The sequence below is a fragment of the Oncorhynchus mykiss genome, chromosome 15, assembly GCF_057628025.1.
Source record: "Oncorhynchus mykiss isolate SJ-2025 chromosome 15, ASM5762802v1, whole genome shotgun sequence".
Lineage (NCBI taxonomy): Eukaryota > Metazoa > Chordata > Actinopteri > Salmoniformes > Salmonidae > Oncorhynchus > Oncorhynchus mykiss.
Genome location: NC_143036.1, coordinates 74,580,577 through 74,598,186, shown reverse-complemented (window position 1 = coordinate 74,598,186; position 17,610 = coordinate 74,580,577). Strand labels below are relative to the sequence as shown.

Sequence of the window (17,610 nt, the reverse complement as noted above, 5' to 3'; positions counted from 1 at the left end):
ACACTAAACCCACACTACACTAACCATACACTACACTAACCATACACTACACTAACCATAATCTACACTAACCCACACTACACTAACCATACACTACACTAACCATACACTACACTACACTAACCCACACTACACTAACCATACACTACACTAACCATACACTACACTAACCCCACACTACACTAACCATACACTACACTAACCATATACTACACTAACCCTACACTACTCTAATTTCACACTACACTAAACCCACACTACACTAATCATACACTACACTAACCATACACTACACTAACCATACACTACACTAATCTCACACTACACTAAACCCACACTACACTAACGATACACTACACTAACCATTCACTACACTAATCTCACACTACACTAAACCCACACTACACTAACCGTACACTACACTAACCATACACTACACTAACCCCACACTACACTAATCTCACACTACACTAAACCCACACTACACTAACCATACACTACACTAACCATACACTACACTAACCCCACACTACACTAATCTCACACTACACTAAACCCACACTACACTAACCATACACTACACTAACCATACACTACACTAACCATACACTACACTAACCATACACTACACTAACCATACACTACACTAACCATACACTACACTAACCCCACACTACACTAATCTCACACTACACTAAACCCACACTACACTAACCATACACTACACTAACCATACACTACACTAACCATACACTACACTAACCATACACTACACTAACCATACACCACTATTTTTCCATGTTTTATTTAACCTTTATTTAACTAGGCAAGTCAGTTAAGAACAAATTCTTACTTACAGTGACGGCCCACCCCGCCAAACCCTAACCCGGACGACGCTGGGCCAATTATGCACCGCCCTATGGGACTCCCAATCATCAATCAATCAATCAAATGTATTTATAAAACCCTTCTTACATCAGCTGATGTCACAAAGTGCTGTACAGAAACCCAGCCTAAAACCCCAAACAGCAAGCAATGCAGGTGTAGAAGCATGGTGGCTAGGAAAAACTCCCTAGAAAGGCCAGAACATAGGAAGAAACCTAGAGAGGAACCAGGCTATGAGGGGTGGCCAGTCCTCTTCTGGCTGTGCTGGGTGGAGATTATATCAGAACATGGCCAAGATATTCAAATGTGCATAGATGACCAGCAGGGTCAAATAATAATAATCACACTGGTTGTCGAGGGTGCAACAGGTCAGCACCTCAGGAGTAAATGTCAGTTGAATTTTCATAGCCGATCATTCAGAGTATCTCTACCGCTCCTGCTGTCTCAAGAGAGTTGAAAACAGCAGGTCTGGGACAGGTAGCACGTCCAGTGAACAGGTCAGGATTCCATAGCCGCAGGCAGAACAGTTGAAACTGGAGCAGCAGCACGGCCAGGTGGACTGGGGACAGCAAGGAGTCATCAGGCCAGGGAGTCCTGAGGCATGGTCCTAGGGTTCAGGTCCTCCGAGAGAGAGAAAGAGAGAATTAGAGAGAGCATACTTAAATTCACACAAGACACTGGATAAGACAGGAGAAATACTCCAGATATAACAGACTGACCCTAGCCCCCCTGACACATAAACTACTGCAGCATAAATACTGGAGGCTGAGACAGGAGGGGTCGGGAGACACTGTGGCCCCATCCGACGATACCCCTGGACAGGGCCAAACAGGCAGGGTATAACTCCACCCAACTTGCTAAAGCACAGCCCCCACACCAGTAGAAGGATATCTTCAACCACCAACTTACCATCCTGAGACAAGGCTGAGTATAGCCCATGAAGATCTCCGCCACGGCACAACACAAGGGGGGTGCCGAACCCAGACAGGAAGATCACGTCAGTGACTCAACGCATTCAAGTGACGCACCCCTCCTAGGGACGGCATTAACCCCTCACTACACTAACCCTACACTACCCCCACACTACATTAACACCACACTACACTAACTCCACACTACACTAACTCTACACTACACTAACCCTACACTACACTAACCCCACACTACATTAACACCACACTAAACTAACCCTACACTACACTAACTCTACACTACACTAACTCCACTAACTCTACACTACACTAACTCTACACTACACTAACCTTACACTTCACTAACTACACCATACACTAACACCACACTACACTAACCCTACACTACACTAATCTCACACTACACTAAACCCACACTACACAAACCCTACACTACACTAACCCTAACCCCACACTACACAAACCCTACACTAACCCCACACTACAATAACCCTACACTACACTAACTCCACACTACACTAACCCTACACTAACCCCACACTACACTAATCCTACGCTAAACCCACAGTACGCTAACCCTACACTTGAAAAAATGATCAAAAGATAGTCACAAATATTGCTGAAGTTTAGATTGTATTAAAACTGCAGTCCAAAATATATTTTACCTGTTAAAATCCACAGTCAAAAATATTGCGTAACTTTATTGGAATTTACAGTGTTGACTTCAGTGACACATTTATTTTTTGCAACTAGAGCTGGCTTGAGTACAATATGTGTGTGTGTGTGTGTGCATGCATACATGTGTGTGACTGTATGTGAGTGTGTCTCCCTGTGCGTGTGTACTGTATGTGTGTGCCACCGTTTCTGCCTTCAAAGGCTATTGACTTCCTGCTCAACTCTGCACCAACAGGAAATATGTGTTAGGACAAGGGTTTAAATATGACAGGGTTTCTCTATAGAGAAAAACACCAACATTACCCAATCTAGTACATCATCTAGCTTCTATTAAGGGTTCGCCTTTGACTTACAGACAAGTTGTTTTTGCCTGAATTAACTTGCCCACTAAACATTTAACAGTAATAAATATATTAAATATAAAACAATATTTAATATAAAAATACAAAGTTCCCTCCTTATAGACAACAATACAGATATTGTTATTACTATATCAACCAAAACATGTTACATTGTTAATTATTGTAGTGATAGCTTCTGTCTTTATATTTCCCGACTGCTTCCTGTCTGCGTTAGGAGAGATCCCATTCAGGCAGAGCTTCTATTTCTCAAGCCACTTGGACACCTGTTGGACACTTGGCATCGGAGCCCAGCGTTGGTCAAAGCGTAGGGGAGCCAACTGCATCGTCTGCACCTCTCAGTCAGCAGCACTACCCAGACAAGCTGCTGAGGCTTGGTAAGAGAGCAGCTCCGGTCCCAGAGGAATGGCTGCAGAGAGCACACAGACTGAAGCTACATTCAAAAGGACACCCTATTCCCTATATAAGCCTATGGGCTCTGGTCAAAAGTAGTGCACTATATAGGAAATAGGGTGCAATTTGGCATACACATTGAGGGCTGTCTACATCGATCTACATTGAACTGTCAGCTGAATAGAAGAGCTGCTGAAGAGACTGTGTGTGAGAGAGAAAGAAAGAGACTGGTTTGGATCTTACACAGGAAGTTACAAAAGAGGGCTATCCCATTGTTAGCGGCTGCATATGGGACAACTTGAAGAGAATAAATCAACCCAGTTGACATGGTAATTTTCTGTTGAGAAGCTACTTTATGGCTGTCTCAGTGAGACGCTAGAGGCATTCTCAGGCCAAAGCTGGTTCTCATCATTAAAAACTCATGATCAGTTCTGGTGTTATGACAAATTTCATGTCAGAGTGGTTGTAAATTGTTCTGGACTTCTGGTAGCCTATGGAAGTCGGTGTATGTCTTTTAAAACTATGTGAAAAATGCAGGAAATTGTACCACCCTATAAATACACATTTTCAAACTAGCCTACTTCTGAAAGAGGATGAAAGATTTGCACGTTATTAACAATACTGTGACGTAATACAATGACTTTCACAAACAATAAGACAAATATGTAAACGTTTCCAATTCCTTATTCAACCAACTTTCAGACAAAGACAATCCATTATAATGAAAGAATGGGGCCAAACGCATTAGGCTGGTTTACACATCATTATCCGATGAAAACTAAAATCCCCTTGTGGATCTCGCGCGGTGTGTCAATGTTGTGCTTGGGAATTGTAGTGCAGTACATTTGCACTGACCAAACGATTAGCTTTTAATGATGAACCTGGACTTTAAATTTGACAGACACACAACTCGAACAACACACAAAGTAATATATACAGTATATATTTCAGAGACTTTATATAATTTAAATGGATTTCAAAACATCATGAATGTCAGTATACTCGGATTATACTTCCTCCTTCCAGGCTCTCCATCCCAACATCTGGAAACAAGCACTTTTCGCAGGTGCTATATCAGATTTATTTAATTGTAATGCTATTTCAATAGAAGTACTCTGATTGACATTTACAAATAAGTATATTATTCTCATTAAGAAAAGCTCAAATGAGTGGTGTTCATTGTCCACATGAAAAAATCATAACGCATCACTGTGAGACAGTAACGTTAAGAGCTCTTCTTAGCCTACTATGTTATAGCTGAATCATTTTAGGGGGCAGTGAAGTTGACAGTCTGAGTCAACTCTCCCCCGGATAAAAAGTGACATGTCCCCAAACTCCATGGTATTTTTGGACAATGTATCCGTTTAAAATGTTGAAGCCAGTCTGCTATCGCTGGCTTCGGTCTCGCCACAGTGTGGAAGCAGGCGGGATCCCCCAGGTCTTTGATTAAAAAAAAAAAAAAAACATGAAGGAAAAAAAGCGATTGGCTGACGAGGGCCCCACGTCAATACGCAGTTTGGGAGCGCATAGCTTGGCTAAAGCAGTTAGCAACCAGATAGATACACAGTCGGCGCTCCATCAAACCTTACATCTGTGGATGAAGCGAACCAAGGGGAAACAGCTGTATGCAGGCTATGTTAGCGATCTGAAACGGCAACATCTGACTGTGGACACGTAGGAGAGAGTCTTTTCCTACATACATTGTGCTGTCATTTTCTGTCTGCTGTTTTGTGGATAACAAAAGCGAATTCGATTCGAACGGAGTCATTGGAACAGACGAGTGAACGAGAATTGAACCGCAGTGGATGTCTTGCTCTTTCTGTGTTCACATCGTAATACAACTGTAGCTGAGTAATCGCATGGAGATGGAGTAAAATTGAGGTCATCTGGAATTGAATTGCGGCTGAGAGATGGAGAATTTGTTTTGTCCGCTCTGATCTAATAGGAGGGAGAGAAGAACTGCTGGATACATAGGGGATACAACTCCGATATGAACGTGGCTTTCTCGCTCTGCTTGAGGTAGCTGCTAAAGCCAATGAAAGACAGCGGTCTTGAGAACGCATACGGTCGCTTTCGAATGTAGATATACCCGTTTATTATTGCACATTTAAATAAAAACGAATGTGATCTAATACTAGTAACTAGGAATATCGTTGCATATTTTTTTTGTTGAATTACTCTTCCAAGTATCAACCAACCGATCTTCTACGGGAGAATGGCCATAATACGAAAGGTAATGCCTTTACCAATCATGTTGTTGATATAGCTGGAAAGTGCATGCATATTGACACAGTCTAATGACATCTAGCTTGATTATTGGCTGTTTCGCTACGAAATAGCTTTTTAGCTCACTTCTACGGCTCGCTATAGCGCGTGCTATGGAAAACCGTATCGGCGTTCTGTGGTGCGTCGGCTGGGTTTGCTTAACGTGCCTGGCAGTTGGACACTTGCAACTACTGCTAGTTTGTTGTAACAAGCACTAACTATTTATCTGCATTGTGCGCTCTGTCTGGAAGTCATTTTCAGCGCGAGACTATCCATATCCAGCGCGAGCGTAAAGTAACCAAGACTACCGAGGTTTTTACCTTACTACGTTAGCTAGTTAGTTGTCCAAGTTGACGATAAATAACATAACTATTTCGCTGTACATTCGCTTTGGTACAGACCCCTTGACAGTCGATATATGTGCCTGTTCGTTTGTAGAATTAATTATAGCTTCGACAAGACAGCACTGCAGAAGTGTAGCTAGCGAACTATTCCACCATGGTTAGCCAGTCATGCTAGCTAGCCATAAAGACGAGTGGGAAGGGAAAGGCCACAGAGCGTACTCTTCAATAAAGGTAAATGAATAACGTAACATTTATGATAGGAAGAAAATATAATAGAAAATCGAGTCACCGTTAACAGATACTATTGACAGCGTCAATGTTTTTCGGTGTATTTTTTTTTTAAGCTTGCTCACGGTATCGATTCGACCCACGAAATGAATGAGATCGTTCATTCACAGATTGACGACCCGTCATGTTTATCCAGGTTCAGATGTTTTTTGTATTTTCTTTGTAATTACATTTGTCACTTCGGATTTCTTGATTTTGGGATTTCTAAAAAAATCTCAATTTATTATCTGCGCATGGTCGGAAATCTGGTAAACGAGATTATACATTACCAGTGGAAATTACTCGTGTGAAAATATAAATAGTACAATTATGGGGAATTACATTTTTTTCCCCGGTGCTTTAATTAACATTCAGACATGTCCATACATTTCTGAACAAGAGTAATGGAATGGGTAGCGAGCTAATTCGTTTTTAGATGCGACACTGTTTTTCGTCCCAAATTGCACACTTCCATATCAGTGGTTCTCAAACCACTCATCGGGGACCCTTCCTCCTTCCACAATGGAAAAGTTTAAACTGAATCCTTGGGACATGCCAACTCTGACGCTACTCCTAAACGGTTAATGCATGGCTCTCCAATAGGGTTAGTTACAACTGGTGTTGAAACGAAAACCTACAGGAGGTTTAGGGTAGAGATGTCCCAAGGATCCCAGATAGCACTAACCTTTTCACAATTTTATTGTAGCTCTGAACTAGCTCACCTGATTCACCTATTCAAGGGATTGATGATTTGTTGACACGTTGAATCAGGTGTGCTAGTTCTGGAATAGATCAAATACATGGAACGGCTAGGGTTCCCCTGAGAAGAGGTTTGATAACCATGACATATAGTAAACTACTTTTGTGTAGGGAATAGCTCTGGTCAAAAGTAGTGTACTATGTAGGGAATAGAGTGAAATTTGGTATATGCAAAACCAAGTCTCCTGTTCTGCAGCTGCAGTAGTGCATGCCAAACCAAGTCTCCTGTTCTGCAGTAGTGATGCCAAACCAAGCTACTCTCTGAATTGTTTTACGCTGTAACCCTGAGGTCAAGCAGAGTCGGGGTTGAGGTTTACAGTTACTTTAAATTTGGATATGCAATTAAACCAAACTTCTCTGCCTCTTGACTCATTCCTTCACTCTCCCTCTGTTCTCTTTTAGTGAATCTGCCCCTTGCTTTGGAGGCAGTGGAGTTAATGGTGTGAGTGAGATTTCTCCCTCCCCCACCATCACTACAGCGACACGCCAGAGGCTGTCCACTGTCCAGGCCCAAGCAGTCAGCCTGAGCCTGCTAGTACAGACTATCTGGCCTCCTCTTCTTGTGGTCCCTTATGCTCAATGAAGGCTATCTCTGGGTCGCTACAGGATGGATGGTGTGGATTTGACGGTCCTTGTGTGTCATCATCAGCGCTTGCTCCTCTGTGACTGTTTCCTGTTCTTTTCCATTTATAAAAGAACGCCCCCTCTTCTGGGCCCAACCACCCCTGAGCGCTGTAAAAGTTATAGTAACTGTTGTTGCTAAGTGACACTTACAGAGGAGGTTAAGTTAACCCCCCCCCCCATCCAAACTCCACAGAGGGTTTTCTCCAGAGGTTTTATTTTATATACCCATATTATATATTTCCCCTCTCAGGAGTTTGTTTGGAAGACGCACAGGTGTTCGGTTCTTCACAACAAAAGTTTTGGTGTATTGTTGGTTGAGGTTTACAGTTACTTTTTCTCAAGTTTTTTGTTCTTCCTTGTAATTTATTTATACCTCATATTTTGGAGTTTTTTTCTCATTGCTCGCTCACACCCCCTGGAATAAAAAAAATCAAGATGTCGGAAACAGACAAGTTCCTAGCCCCTTTCCCTCCACCGCCCAAGAATGTGAATGGTTCCAGCTCGGACACGTACCTTGGTGAGAATTTGGGGACCGACGGTGTCCGCCGACGCCGCCACACCATGGACCGCGACCCCAAACAGGCCGAACATCGCTTCTTCCGGCGCAGCGTCATCTGTGACTCGAACGCCACCGCCTTAGACCTCCCCAGCAAGGCCGTCATCCTCACCTCCCCGCCCGACTGCGAGCCCCCCAGCCTGGGCTGGCTCTCCCTGGCTGTCCCCTCTGTGGTGGTACCCGAGCCGTGCCTGGCGGTGGCCGAGGTGGAAGCAGATGAGGAAGGAGGGGATGGGCCTTGTAGTGCGGTATTAGGGCCCAGTGTTGGTGGCGGTACTAGAGTGGGTGGTACGGTAGTGCAGATAAAGCCATGCACGGCAGTATTGGATGTTTGCGGCGGAGAGAAAGGAAAGAAGCTGTCGTCGTTAGCCGCTGCAGAGGCTCCTGGAATGGAGGAGGTGGCGCCCAGTAAAGCGGGAGAGCCCGCGGAGGAGGAGAGCGGTAGTGTTACAGAGGAGATGCGAGAGGAGAAGGAGAAGGGGGCGGCTAAGGCCCTGTTAGAGGAGCAGAAGAGGGAAGCAGAGAAAAAGGTTCAGGACGACATAGAGGAAGTAGAGACCAAGGCCATAGGGACCTCGCTGGATGGACGCTTCCTGAAGTTTGACATTGAGATCGGACGCGGATCCTTCAAGACGGTCTACAAGGGCCTGGATACGGAGACTACAGTGGAGGTGGCGTGGTGCGAACTGCAGGTAAGACAACCCAATCATTTACTATCCTTCTTTACTTCCTTACTCTCTGCTCTGAGAAACATTTTAAGCAGTGTTTTATTATACTCTCTCAATTCTTCCTCCGCTGCCTATTGTAGTGGCGAACTAAAGTACCTAAATAGATTGGCGCACACAAAATATCCCAGGTATGAAGATGCAGAAGGAAGGATGTAGCTTGCTAGTACCTCGTCTGATAAAGATCACACCGGGTTGACAGATGGATGATGTCAGAGCAGCGCTGAGGTACGATGATGCCCAGCAAGGGTGCAACTTGCAGGTGCTGATGCAACAGCCCAGACAGACAGAATGGCACACAGGATGTTGTTGCTAGTTTCTACATTCTTATTCTGTACAATAAGTTGTTTTTGTGGTCATGGTTCCCATAGTGCTTAATGTGGGTCATTCATTGAAGAAGCCTGGAGAGAGAGAGAGAGGAACATGTCTGTTAGAAAGTTTCAAGTTTGGCAGCCAGCCAGTCATATGACTGGATCTTAGTTGAATTCACAGCTCCGTTTAGAATCTAGCACAGCTCTAGCTCACGTGGTGGAAGGAGCAGTTGGTTGCATGGCTCTGTGATACAGTCAGTGATAAGTAACTCAAAAAACCCTCCACGAAGGAGCCTCAGTTTGGGGTCAGGTAAGCAGGGGCGGAGGTTAGTTTAAAAATAACACCTTGGGGTTAAACAGCTGTAACTCAGGGGGTGTGTCTATAATGGCATCCTATTCCCTGTATAATTGACCACTTTGACCAGAGCCTCAGGGGCACAGTAAAGGGAAAAGGGCACCATTTGGAACGCATTACAGGGGGTCCGTGTTAACCATGCTGTTAATGAAACTCAGTAGGTTCTCATTTAGAGTGCGGTCGGGTCACTCACTGCAATGAAGCTGTTTTCCTCCTGTGTAGGAGTCACAAGGTGCTGTTTCTCCCCCTCTGCTGAAATTCACTTGTTCTGCCACCTTTTCTTTCAAAGAGATGTTTGTGAGTTGTGACTGAGCCCTGGTCCCAGCTCTGTGGCATAGATGGTACTGTTGTCACAATGACTTACGCTACAACTTGTTAGTCATACAGTCAGTTGGGCTCAGATACTAGAAAACTGTCCAATCACAGTCCTCCCCTATAATCCACAACCACGGAATTGAATCACATCACTCAGTCGCCTGGTTGCTGCTGATTGCATGTGCCCCTTCAAGCATCATCCAAGCAGCTCATCCAATAGTGAATTTGTAATAACTATAAAGAGCTCCTGGTCTGTAGATTAATGTTATGTTACGTAAATGTGTGTATCCACTCTAACCACAGGTAACGTAATGTACATTGCATGTAGGGTTAAGACCTCTATTTGTCCTGCTGGCTCGGTAATCCTATGGATGTTAGTGTTTGTCAGACAGTTTTGTAAGACAGACTATGTACTTCTACTGACATGGGATGAAGCAGTGGGAGTGGGGTTACACACGCTGCCTGGGTGGGCGTGGCGTCATGAGAGCATCTGGAATTGGTCGATGACTGTTTGTGTGACGTGTTGTGAAGAGTTGTGGGGGGTGGTGGGCATCCCTCAATAGCTGAACCAAAGCAGTCCCATCCCGGAGGGAATGAACGAAGGATGGGGGGAATGAAAGAAAGGAGGGAGGCGCGGAGGGGTAGTGGGGTCGTAGGTCATGAGTAGGCGCAGCGAGGAGTTGATGACAATGTTTGCTTTTGACAAAGAGAGGGAGCAGAATGAAAAGGGGAAGTGGACACACACACACAGACACACAGACACACAGACACACACACACACACACAGAGAGAGAGAGAGAGAGAGAGAGGAGTGCCTGGCCTTGTATGCTGCAGTGGCCTTCTGTCCTTTTGTAGGCCAGGGCTGAGAGTTGGTTGTTGGGTGGAGGAACTCTAGAAGGAAACCACTTTTTAATTGGTCAATGTTTTCTGGGCTTGGGGGACAGTGGGGGGAAAATGAGGAAGAATAATCTAGGCTGCATCCCAAATGGCTCCCTATTTATTGCACTACTGTTGACAAAGGCGGCAAGGCCCATAGGGCTTTGGTCAGAAGTAGTGCACTCTATGGGGAATAGGGTGCCATTTGGGATGTTACCTTGTAGGTGGTCAGTTTTAGAGGGAATTTCAAGGTTTTTGAGCACCAAGCCAGGCTAAGTAGAGGGGGAGGGACCGAGCACCTTTGAGCGTTATTCTAATGCCATTCATGCTGGACTTGAGAGAGATAATTTCTATGGTCTCTTTCTCAATGCAGATGGTCTATGTTTGAGGCCAGAATTGTTTTATCTATTAATACACTTAGTCTTGTCCCATCGCTGCAACTCCCGTACGGATTCGGGAGAGGCGAAGGTCAAGAGAGCCATGCCTCCTCCGAAACACAAACCCGCCAAGCCTCACTGCTTCTTGACACACAGCTCACTTAACCCAGAAGCCAGCCTCACCAATGTGTCGGAGGAAACACTGTATTACTGGCGACCGATGTCAGCGTGCATGAGCCAGCCGCCACAAGGAGTCACTAGAGCACGATGGGACAAGGACATCCCAGCTGGCCAAACCTCCACCTAACCCGGGTGACTCTGGGCCAGTTGTGCACCGCCGGCCGTGACACAACCCGGGATCGAACCCGAATCTGTAGTGACGCCTCAAACACTGCAATGCAGTGCCTTAGACCGCTGTTCCACTCGGGAGGCCCGTGTTTGGGGCCAGATTTAACCGAACGTTACTTTGAAATGTCTTTCTCTTAAGTTGAGGTTTTTGTATGACTTTCTAGGCTGATCATTTTTTTTAACAATGATAGTATCTTAAAGAGCCACTGAACACGCTGTTTGGCACGTGTGTTTTTCTGTTGCTCATTAGAAAGACTAGATTTCAGTCTCAGAGGTGTGTCTCCTGACCGATTTCCACTTTTGGTTAATGGTGTTTGTCCCTCATGAGACACTGTAGGAAGCCCATTTAATTTCCTCAGCGTCCTCAGAAATCTGTAATTAATTTTTACAATTTGGCCGAGGTTGTTTTAGATGCACAATTTTTCATCCATCAAAGGTGTTTGATGCAGTATTTCTCAAGTAAACAAAATGTGCTACGTGTTCTTATGTAAACAGTCAGAGCTGCTGGGCAGGTCTGTCTCATTGCCCTCTACCCAATAGCATAGACAGTCTCCACAGCTGTTCACCCTATGTTAGTGGGCACCCCAGCCTTCATTTACCCGGTGTCACTTTGTAGTAAATTTGGACTCTAGAATAACTGACTTACTTCATCCTATTTACACTTTGTAGTAAATTTGGGCACTAGAATAAGTGTTTCTGACTCATATCGATTCCACATAGGCCGTTTTCAAAGGGATTTGTTGCTTTTTAAAGGCAGTCACTCTTTTTAATTACTTAGCCTACCCCTCTTTATACTTGACTGATATTTGCAATTTAAATCCTTTGTTGCCGCGGGAACTCTATTCTTTATTTCATCTTCCTTGTATAGAATTAGGACACAGGGATATGACTGTGAGCTATGAGACTGCAGTCAGCTAAGCTTTGTGGAACGTTAAGTTATTTATGAGAAGTGCTGGAGATAAGCTAAACTCTGTTTTAAAATGATGCTTTATTACCAATGCGGTATTGTAAACACATTGCCGGTGTTTGCTTGTTTGCAGACTTTTTGTACAGCTTTGGCAGTGCTACTGTATCTTCTTTGACACACAAAGACCCAAACGGCGTTCCATAGTATGTATGTCGTGAAGCTAGTAGCAGTGACGCTGTGTTACTGTGTAACTAAGGGAAGGGCAACATCTGAAAATGGCACACTTGGTAGTGTGTACCGGTGCTCAACCAGTCGGCGAAAGCCAACATCACCCATGACAGAGAACGGTTGATTGTCAAGGGCAATGAGTTCCTTTATTTTGGCTATAATGGATTTTGCCATTGAGTTGTCTCGCTGAAATGTTGTTACTCTTTCAAATGACTGCTGGACTTGCTGACTGTTTGATCCACACAGCAGACATTGTGGGCTAGGTTAGGAATGCTGTGTTGCACGTGTAGCTCTACATTTTACGTGGTGTCATTACGTCATCTACCTACGTTATATAGGTATGTACGTCAGCTTTAAAATCGGTTTTGCACATCGCTGTTAAACTAGACATCGGCCAATACCGATGTAGGCATTTTTAGCTAATATCGTCTGATTCCAATATGTTCACCGATATATCGTGCATCCCTAGTATCTTTGACCATCAGTATTTCCAGTCGTGAAATCCATAGATTAGGGCTCAGGACCTCGGTCTGGGGTGAAGGTTCACTTTCCAAGAGGACAACGACCCTAAGCACACAGCCATGACAACGCAGGAGTGGCTTCGGGACAAGTCTCTGAATGTCCTTGAGTGTCCCAGCCAGAGCCGGGGCTTGAACCGGATCGAACATCTCTGGAGAGACCTGAAAATAGCTGTGCAGCGACGCTTCCCATCCAACCTGACAGAGCTGGAGAGGATCTGCAGAGAAGAATGGAAGAAACTCCCCAAATACAGGTGTGCCAAGCCTGTAGCTTCATACCCAAGAAGACTTGAGGCTGTAATCGCTGCCAAAGGTGCTTCAACAAAGTACTTAGTAAAGGGTCTGAATACAGGTAAATGTGATATTTCAGTACATAGGTTTTTAGAAATGCTTGTAATGAAAAAAAAACTGTTTGTTTTGTCGTTATGGGGTATTGTGCATAGATTGATGAGGGGGGAATATCTATTGAATCCATTTTAGATTGAGGCTGTAACGTACCAAAATGGGGAAAAAGTCAAGGGGTCTGAATACTTTCTGAATGCACTGTATATGCTCTGAGTACTCGCTCTCGTAGCTTTTTTCTTTCAGTGCTTTCTCTCGCTTTCACATCATGTATCTCATGTCTCACTCTCGCTTTGGTTCTGAGCTTATTCTCTTGGCTTTTTAAAAATCTTTTGTGCTTTCACCTCATGAGTCTCATCGCTCTTTCTTTTACCTCATCTCTCTCTCTCTCGTGTCCTAAGATGTCAGAGAGAGGACAGGACAGTGGAAACAAAACAGTGTTATTGTAACTCAGTGGAGGAGACCTGTAAACTCTCATTTTAGGAGACACGTTCTTCATTCTGCTTTCGCAGAGTGATAGAAACAGAACCTGACTCACAGTTTGCGCAACACCCCATTCCACTAGCCATCCGTCTCTCTTTTTCTCTCTTTTCCCCTCTCTCCCCCTCGCTGACGTGTTTCCTGTGGTTCCTATCGGGTCTGTGTGACCTTGGGTCGTAGTGGAGAGTAGACAGCAGAGTTTTGCTGCCCACACAGCAACCTATTCCCTATATAGTGCAGTACTTTTCACCAGAGCCCTATTTGTAGTGCACTAAATCGTGAATTGGGCTCCATTTGGGACGTAGACCCAACGTGCTGCTCTAATGGCCCTTAAACTGGTTGTCATGTAGACTCTTCACTTACACTTGGCTCTCCTTCCTCCTTCCGTTATGCTACAGGTCCAGGACCTGCGCCAAGGAAAGTCTAGGCCTACACACACACACACACACACAGCGACACACGCGTGCGCGACACACACAGACACAGACAGACACACTGAAGCAAGACGTTTTTTGGGAAAAAACTGCCGTAAAGAATGTAGAAGATGTAAATTGACCCGATTTATTCTATATTACAACACAGTAATGGACTAAGAGGTCATACTGGAGGTCTTTCTCTCGCTCTGCTCTGACGTAATCCTTCAGTCAGCCCTGAGCTCTGGGGCTTATCACAGAGATGTTAGTAATCAGAGTAAAGGAATTTGTGAGGGAGGTGACTCTGCCTTGTCTGCCCTGCAGCTAAGACACACACACACACACTGAGATCTCAGAGGCAATGGCTAAGTGAGCAGTGGAGAGAGCGAGAGTCTGCGTCCCGAATTGAACACTATTCCCTATTTAGGCTGGTGCACCTGCTCAAAAGTAGTGCACTATGTAAGAAATGGTGCACTATGTAGGGAGTTCTGGGACACAGCCACCGTGTCGTCATCAGTGAATAATGCAGAGGATGTGAACAGGGAGGAGTGCCAAATTGCAACCTATTTTCTTTATAGTGCACTACTTTTAACCAGAGCCCTGATCAAAGGTAGTGCACTATAAAGGGAATAGGGTGCCATTTTTGACAGCCAGAGAGAGAGGAGGAAGAAACCCAATCCCATGGATCTGAGCCACAGCCATTTCCCTTCTCTTCCCTTGATTCATTGTTGAAGTACTGTGTGTGTGTCAGTGTTGGGTCAGAGGAAGACAGAGCAGAGGCGAAGGGGCTGCGCTTCCTTCATTTACAAACTCTGTCCTCCTTCCTTGTGGTGTGTGTGTCTTGAGTGTGTGCGTTTACACGTTTTTGAGTGTGAGATATAGGAACATAAGTCTGTAATGGAAATCTACTGAGTGTGTTTGTCTTGTCTCTGAAATAAATGATTGACAGTTTAAAATTTTTTTTTATTCTCTCTCGTTCTCTCTTCTGCTTTGCATTTTATCACTCAGCTAGTAAATTTGTCTGTCTGGTTTAGTCTTTGGGCTCCATGTCTGCTGAAAGCATTTGTCTCACTCTTACCTCCCCCTCTCTCTGTCAGAGCCTTGTGGGTGGGATAAGGGTTTTGAGTGGCGCAGTGTGGTGTAGGGGATTTGCGTGGTTTGAGTTGCGGCAGCAGTCAGACTAGGCTACACTAGAGCGACATTGGGATTGTTCTGTAACATGGCTGTGAACAAGGCTGGGTGAATTGGGGACAGGTGAAGCCCCGGTGTGACAGTGGGGTTGTTCTGTAACAGGGCTGTGAACAAGGCTGGGTGAATTGGGGACAGGTGAAGCCCCTGTGTGACAGTGCGGTTGTTCTGTAACAGGGCCGTGAACAAGGCTGGGTGAATTGGGGACAGGTGAAGCCCCTGTGTGACAGTGGGGTTGTTCTGTAACAGGGCTGTGAACAAGGCTGGGTGAATTGGGGACAGGTGAAGCCCCGGTGTGACAGTGGGGTTGTTCTGTAACAGGGCCGTGAACAAGGCTGTGTGACAGTGGGGTTGTTCTGTAACAGGGCCGTGAACAAGGCTGGGTGAATTGGAGACAAGTGAAGCCCCTGCGTCAGACATGCTGTATGATTTACCTCTGAAGAAGCATGACCCAGCTGAGCTTTCTCGCTCGCACTGTCTCTCTTTCGCTCTCTCTCTCTGTCGTTAGCTGTCTCTCTGTGTGTGTGTGTCGCTCTCTCTGTGTCTCTTTCGCTCTCTCTCTCTCTCTGTCTCTAGCTGTCTCTCTCTGTGTGTGTGTCGCTCTCTATGTGTCTCTCTTTCCATCTCTCTGTCTTCCTCTCCTTTTTTGTTTTTCTGTCTTTCTCGTTTCCGTCAGACGCTTGTCTGTTCCCACATCTTAAGCTAACTGTCTGCTCTTTACTTTTACAGCCCGTCTCTCCTCAGTAGCACAGAGCGCTAGGCTAAATGCTAAAAGTCCCAACTGCAGTAGACTAAAAGCTAGAAACTCAACAGAAATAGGCTAAATGCTAGGCTAATAGCTAACATAAAGCAGGTCAGCTTGGCCTGCTCTGAAAGAAAGGGAAGGTGAATACCTAGTCAGTTGCACAACTGAATGCATTCAACCGAAATGTCTCTTCTGCATTTAACTCAACCCCTCTGAATCAGAGACGTGCGAGGGGCTGCCTTAATCATCATCTGCACCCGGGGAGCAGTTGTTGTTGGGGGTTAACTGCCTTGCTCAACGGCAGAACGGCAGATCTTCCCATCTTGCTGGTTCGGTGATTTGAACCAGGGACCTTTCGGTTACCTCTTAACCGCTAGGCTACCTACAGCACTGAATCTCCTGTAGGTTTCAATGCCTGTCTTTTAAAGGGATTGAAGGAAGGGGAGAGAGATGGTGGCATGCCAAGGCTTGTTCTTTCTCTCCGCTCCTCCTGAGATGGGGATCTAAACTATGTGAAGATGTTTGCTGTAATTCCCCAGATATCCTCAGGGCCAACCAAGACTCTGAGTGAAATGAAGAAAACGTTTTTGTCTCTTCTCTTGGGAAGGCAGTGAACTGCTCATGTTTTCACTGCTCACCTCTACACCTCCTGCCTGCTCCCCCACTTCCACCTCTGTTTTACCTCCCATTATAAGCAATGCAAGTGACTCGTTCCCACGTCATACTTCCGTGTTAATGCCCCTGGTGTTTTGAATGGACTCATGAAAATGTGGTTACATCAGATATATATTTTCAGTTTTAGCGCTGAAGACCATTTTTCGCTAGGTTTTTGCCTATTGAATACCAGCCTACAAAAGATCAAAAATGACAAGGCTACTAGCATAGCATATTGGCTCCATTACTAACCTCTTCTCTCTGGCCCGTGATCAGTTTTTGTCATGCTGATTGTCTCTAAATCATTTTCTAGAAAGGGTTTTTTAAAACCCATGCTGTTTGTGGAACAACAGACAGTCTGGAAGGAGGGCCCGGCCGAAGTGTGTTTCGGATTTAGAAAATTGAGGGGTTATGTTTTTTTATGAGCCAGTTAAACAATAGTGACATTGTCAAAATAATGAAACTAATCAGTTCACATTCTTCACTACAAAACCCCATATTGACAGATGGCTGCAAGTATAAAATCAGTGGAGTTGGATTCCTATTTTCTATTCCCTTGAGTGAGTCTCCAATGAACTTTCCCTCCAACTCTCCTGCACCTCCCCTTTCCCTCCAACTCTCCTGCACCTCCCCTTTCCCTCCAACTCTCCTGCACCTCCCCTTTCCCTCCAACTCTCCTGCACCTCCCCTTTCCCTCCAACTCTCCTGCACCTCCCCTTTCCCTCCAACTCTCCTGCACCTCCCCTTTCCCTCCAACTCTCCTGCACCT

At 45.1% G+C, this 17,610-nt stretch overlaps 1 protein-coding gene across 21 annotated transcripts in view; it reads left to right on the top strand.

Annotated features, from left to right (window-relative positions):
- Positions 1–4,593: 4,593 nt before the first annotated feature.
- LOC149978189 (serine/threonine-protein kinase WNK1-like) overlaps positions 4,594–17,610 on the top strand; it is a 167,701-nt gene continuing 154,684 nt past the window's right edge. For all 21 annotated transcript variants that reach the window (XM_090201209.1, XM_090201208.1, XM_090201207.1 and 18 more), the window contains exons 1-2: positions 4,594–5,477; positions 7,282–8,751. In XM_090201209.1, coding sequence (XP_090057335.1) covers positions 7,939–8,751 — 813 coding nt within the window. In that variant the 5' untranslated portion in view covers positions 4,594–5,477; positions 7,282–7,938. The remainder of the gene's footprint in view (positions 5,478–7,281; positions 8,752–17,610) is intronic.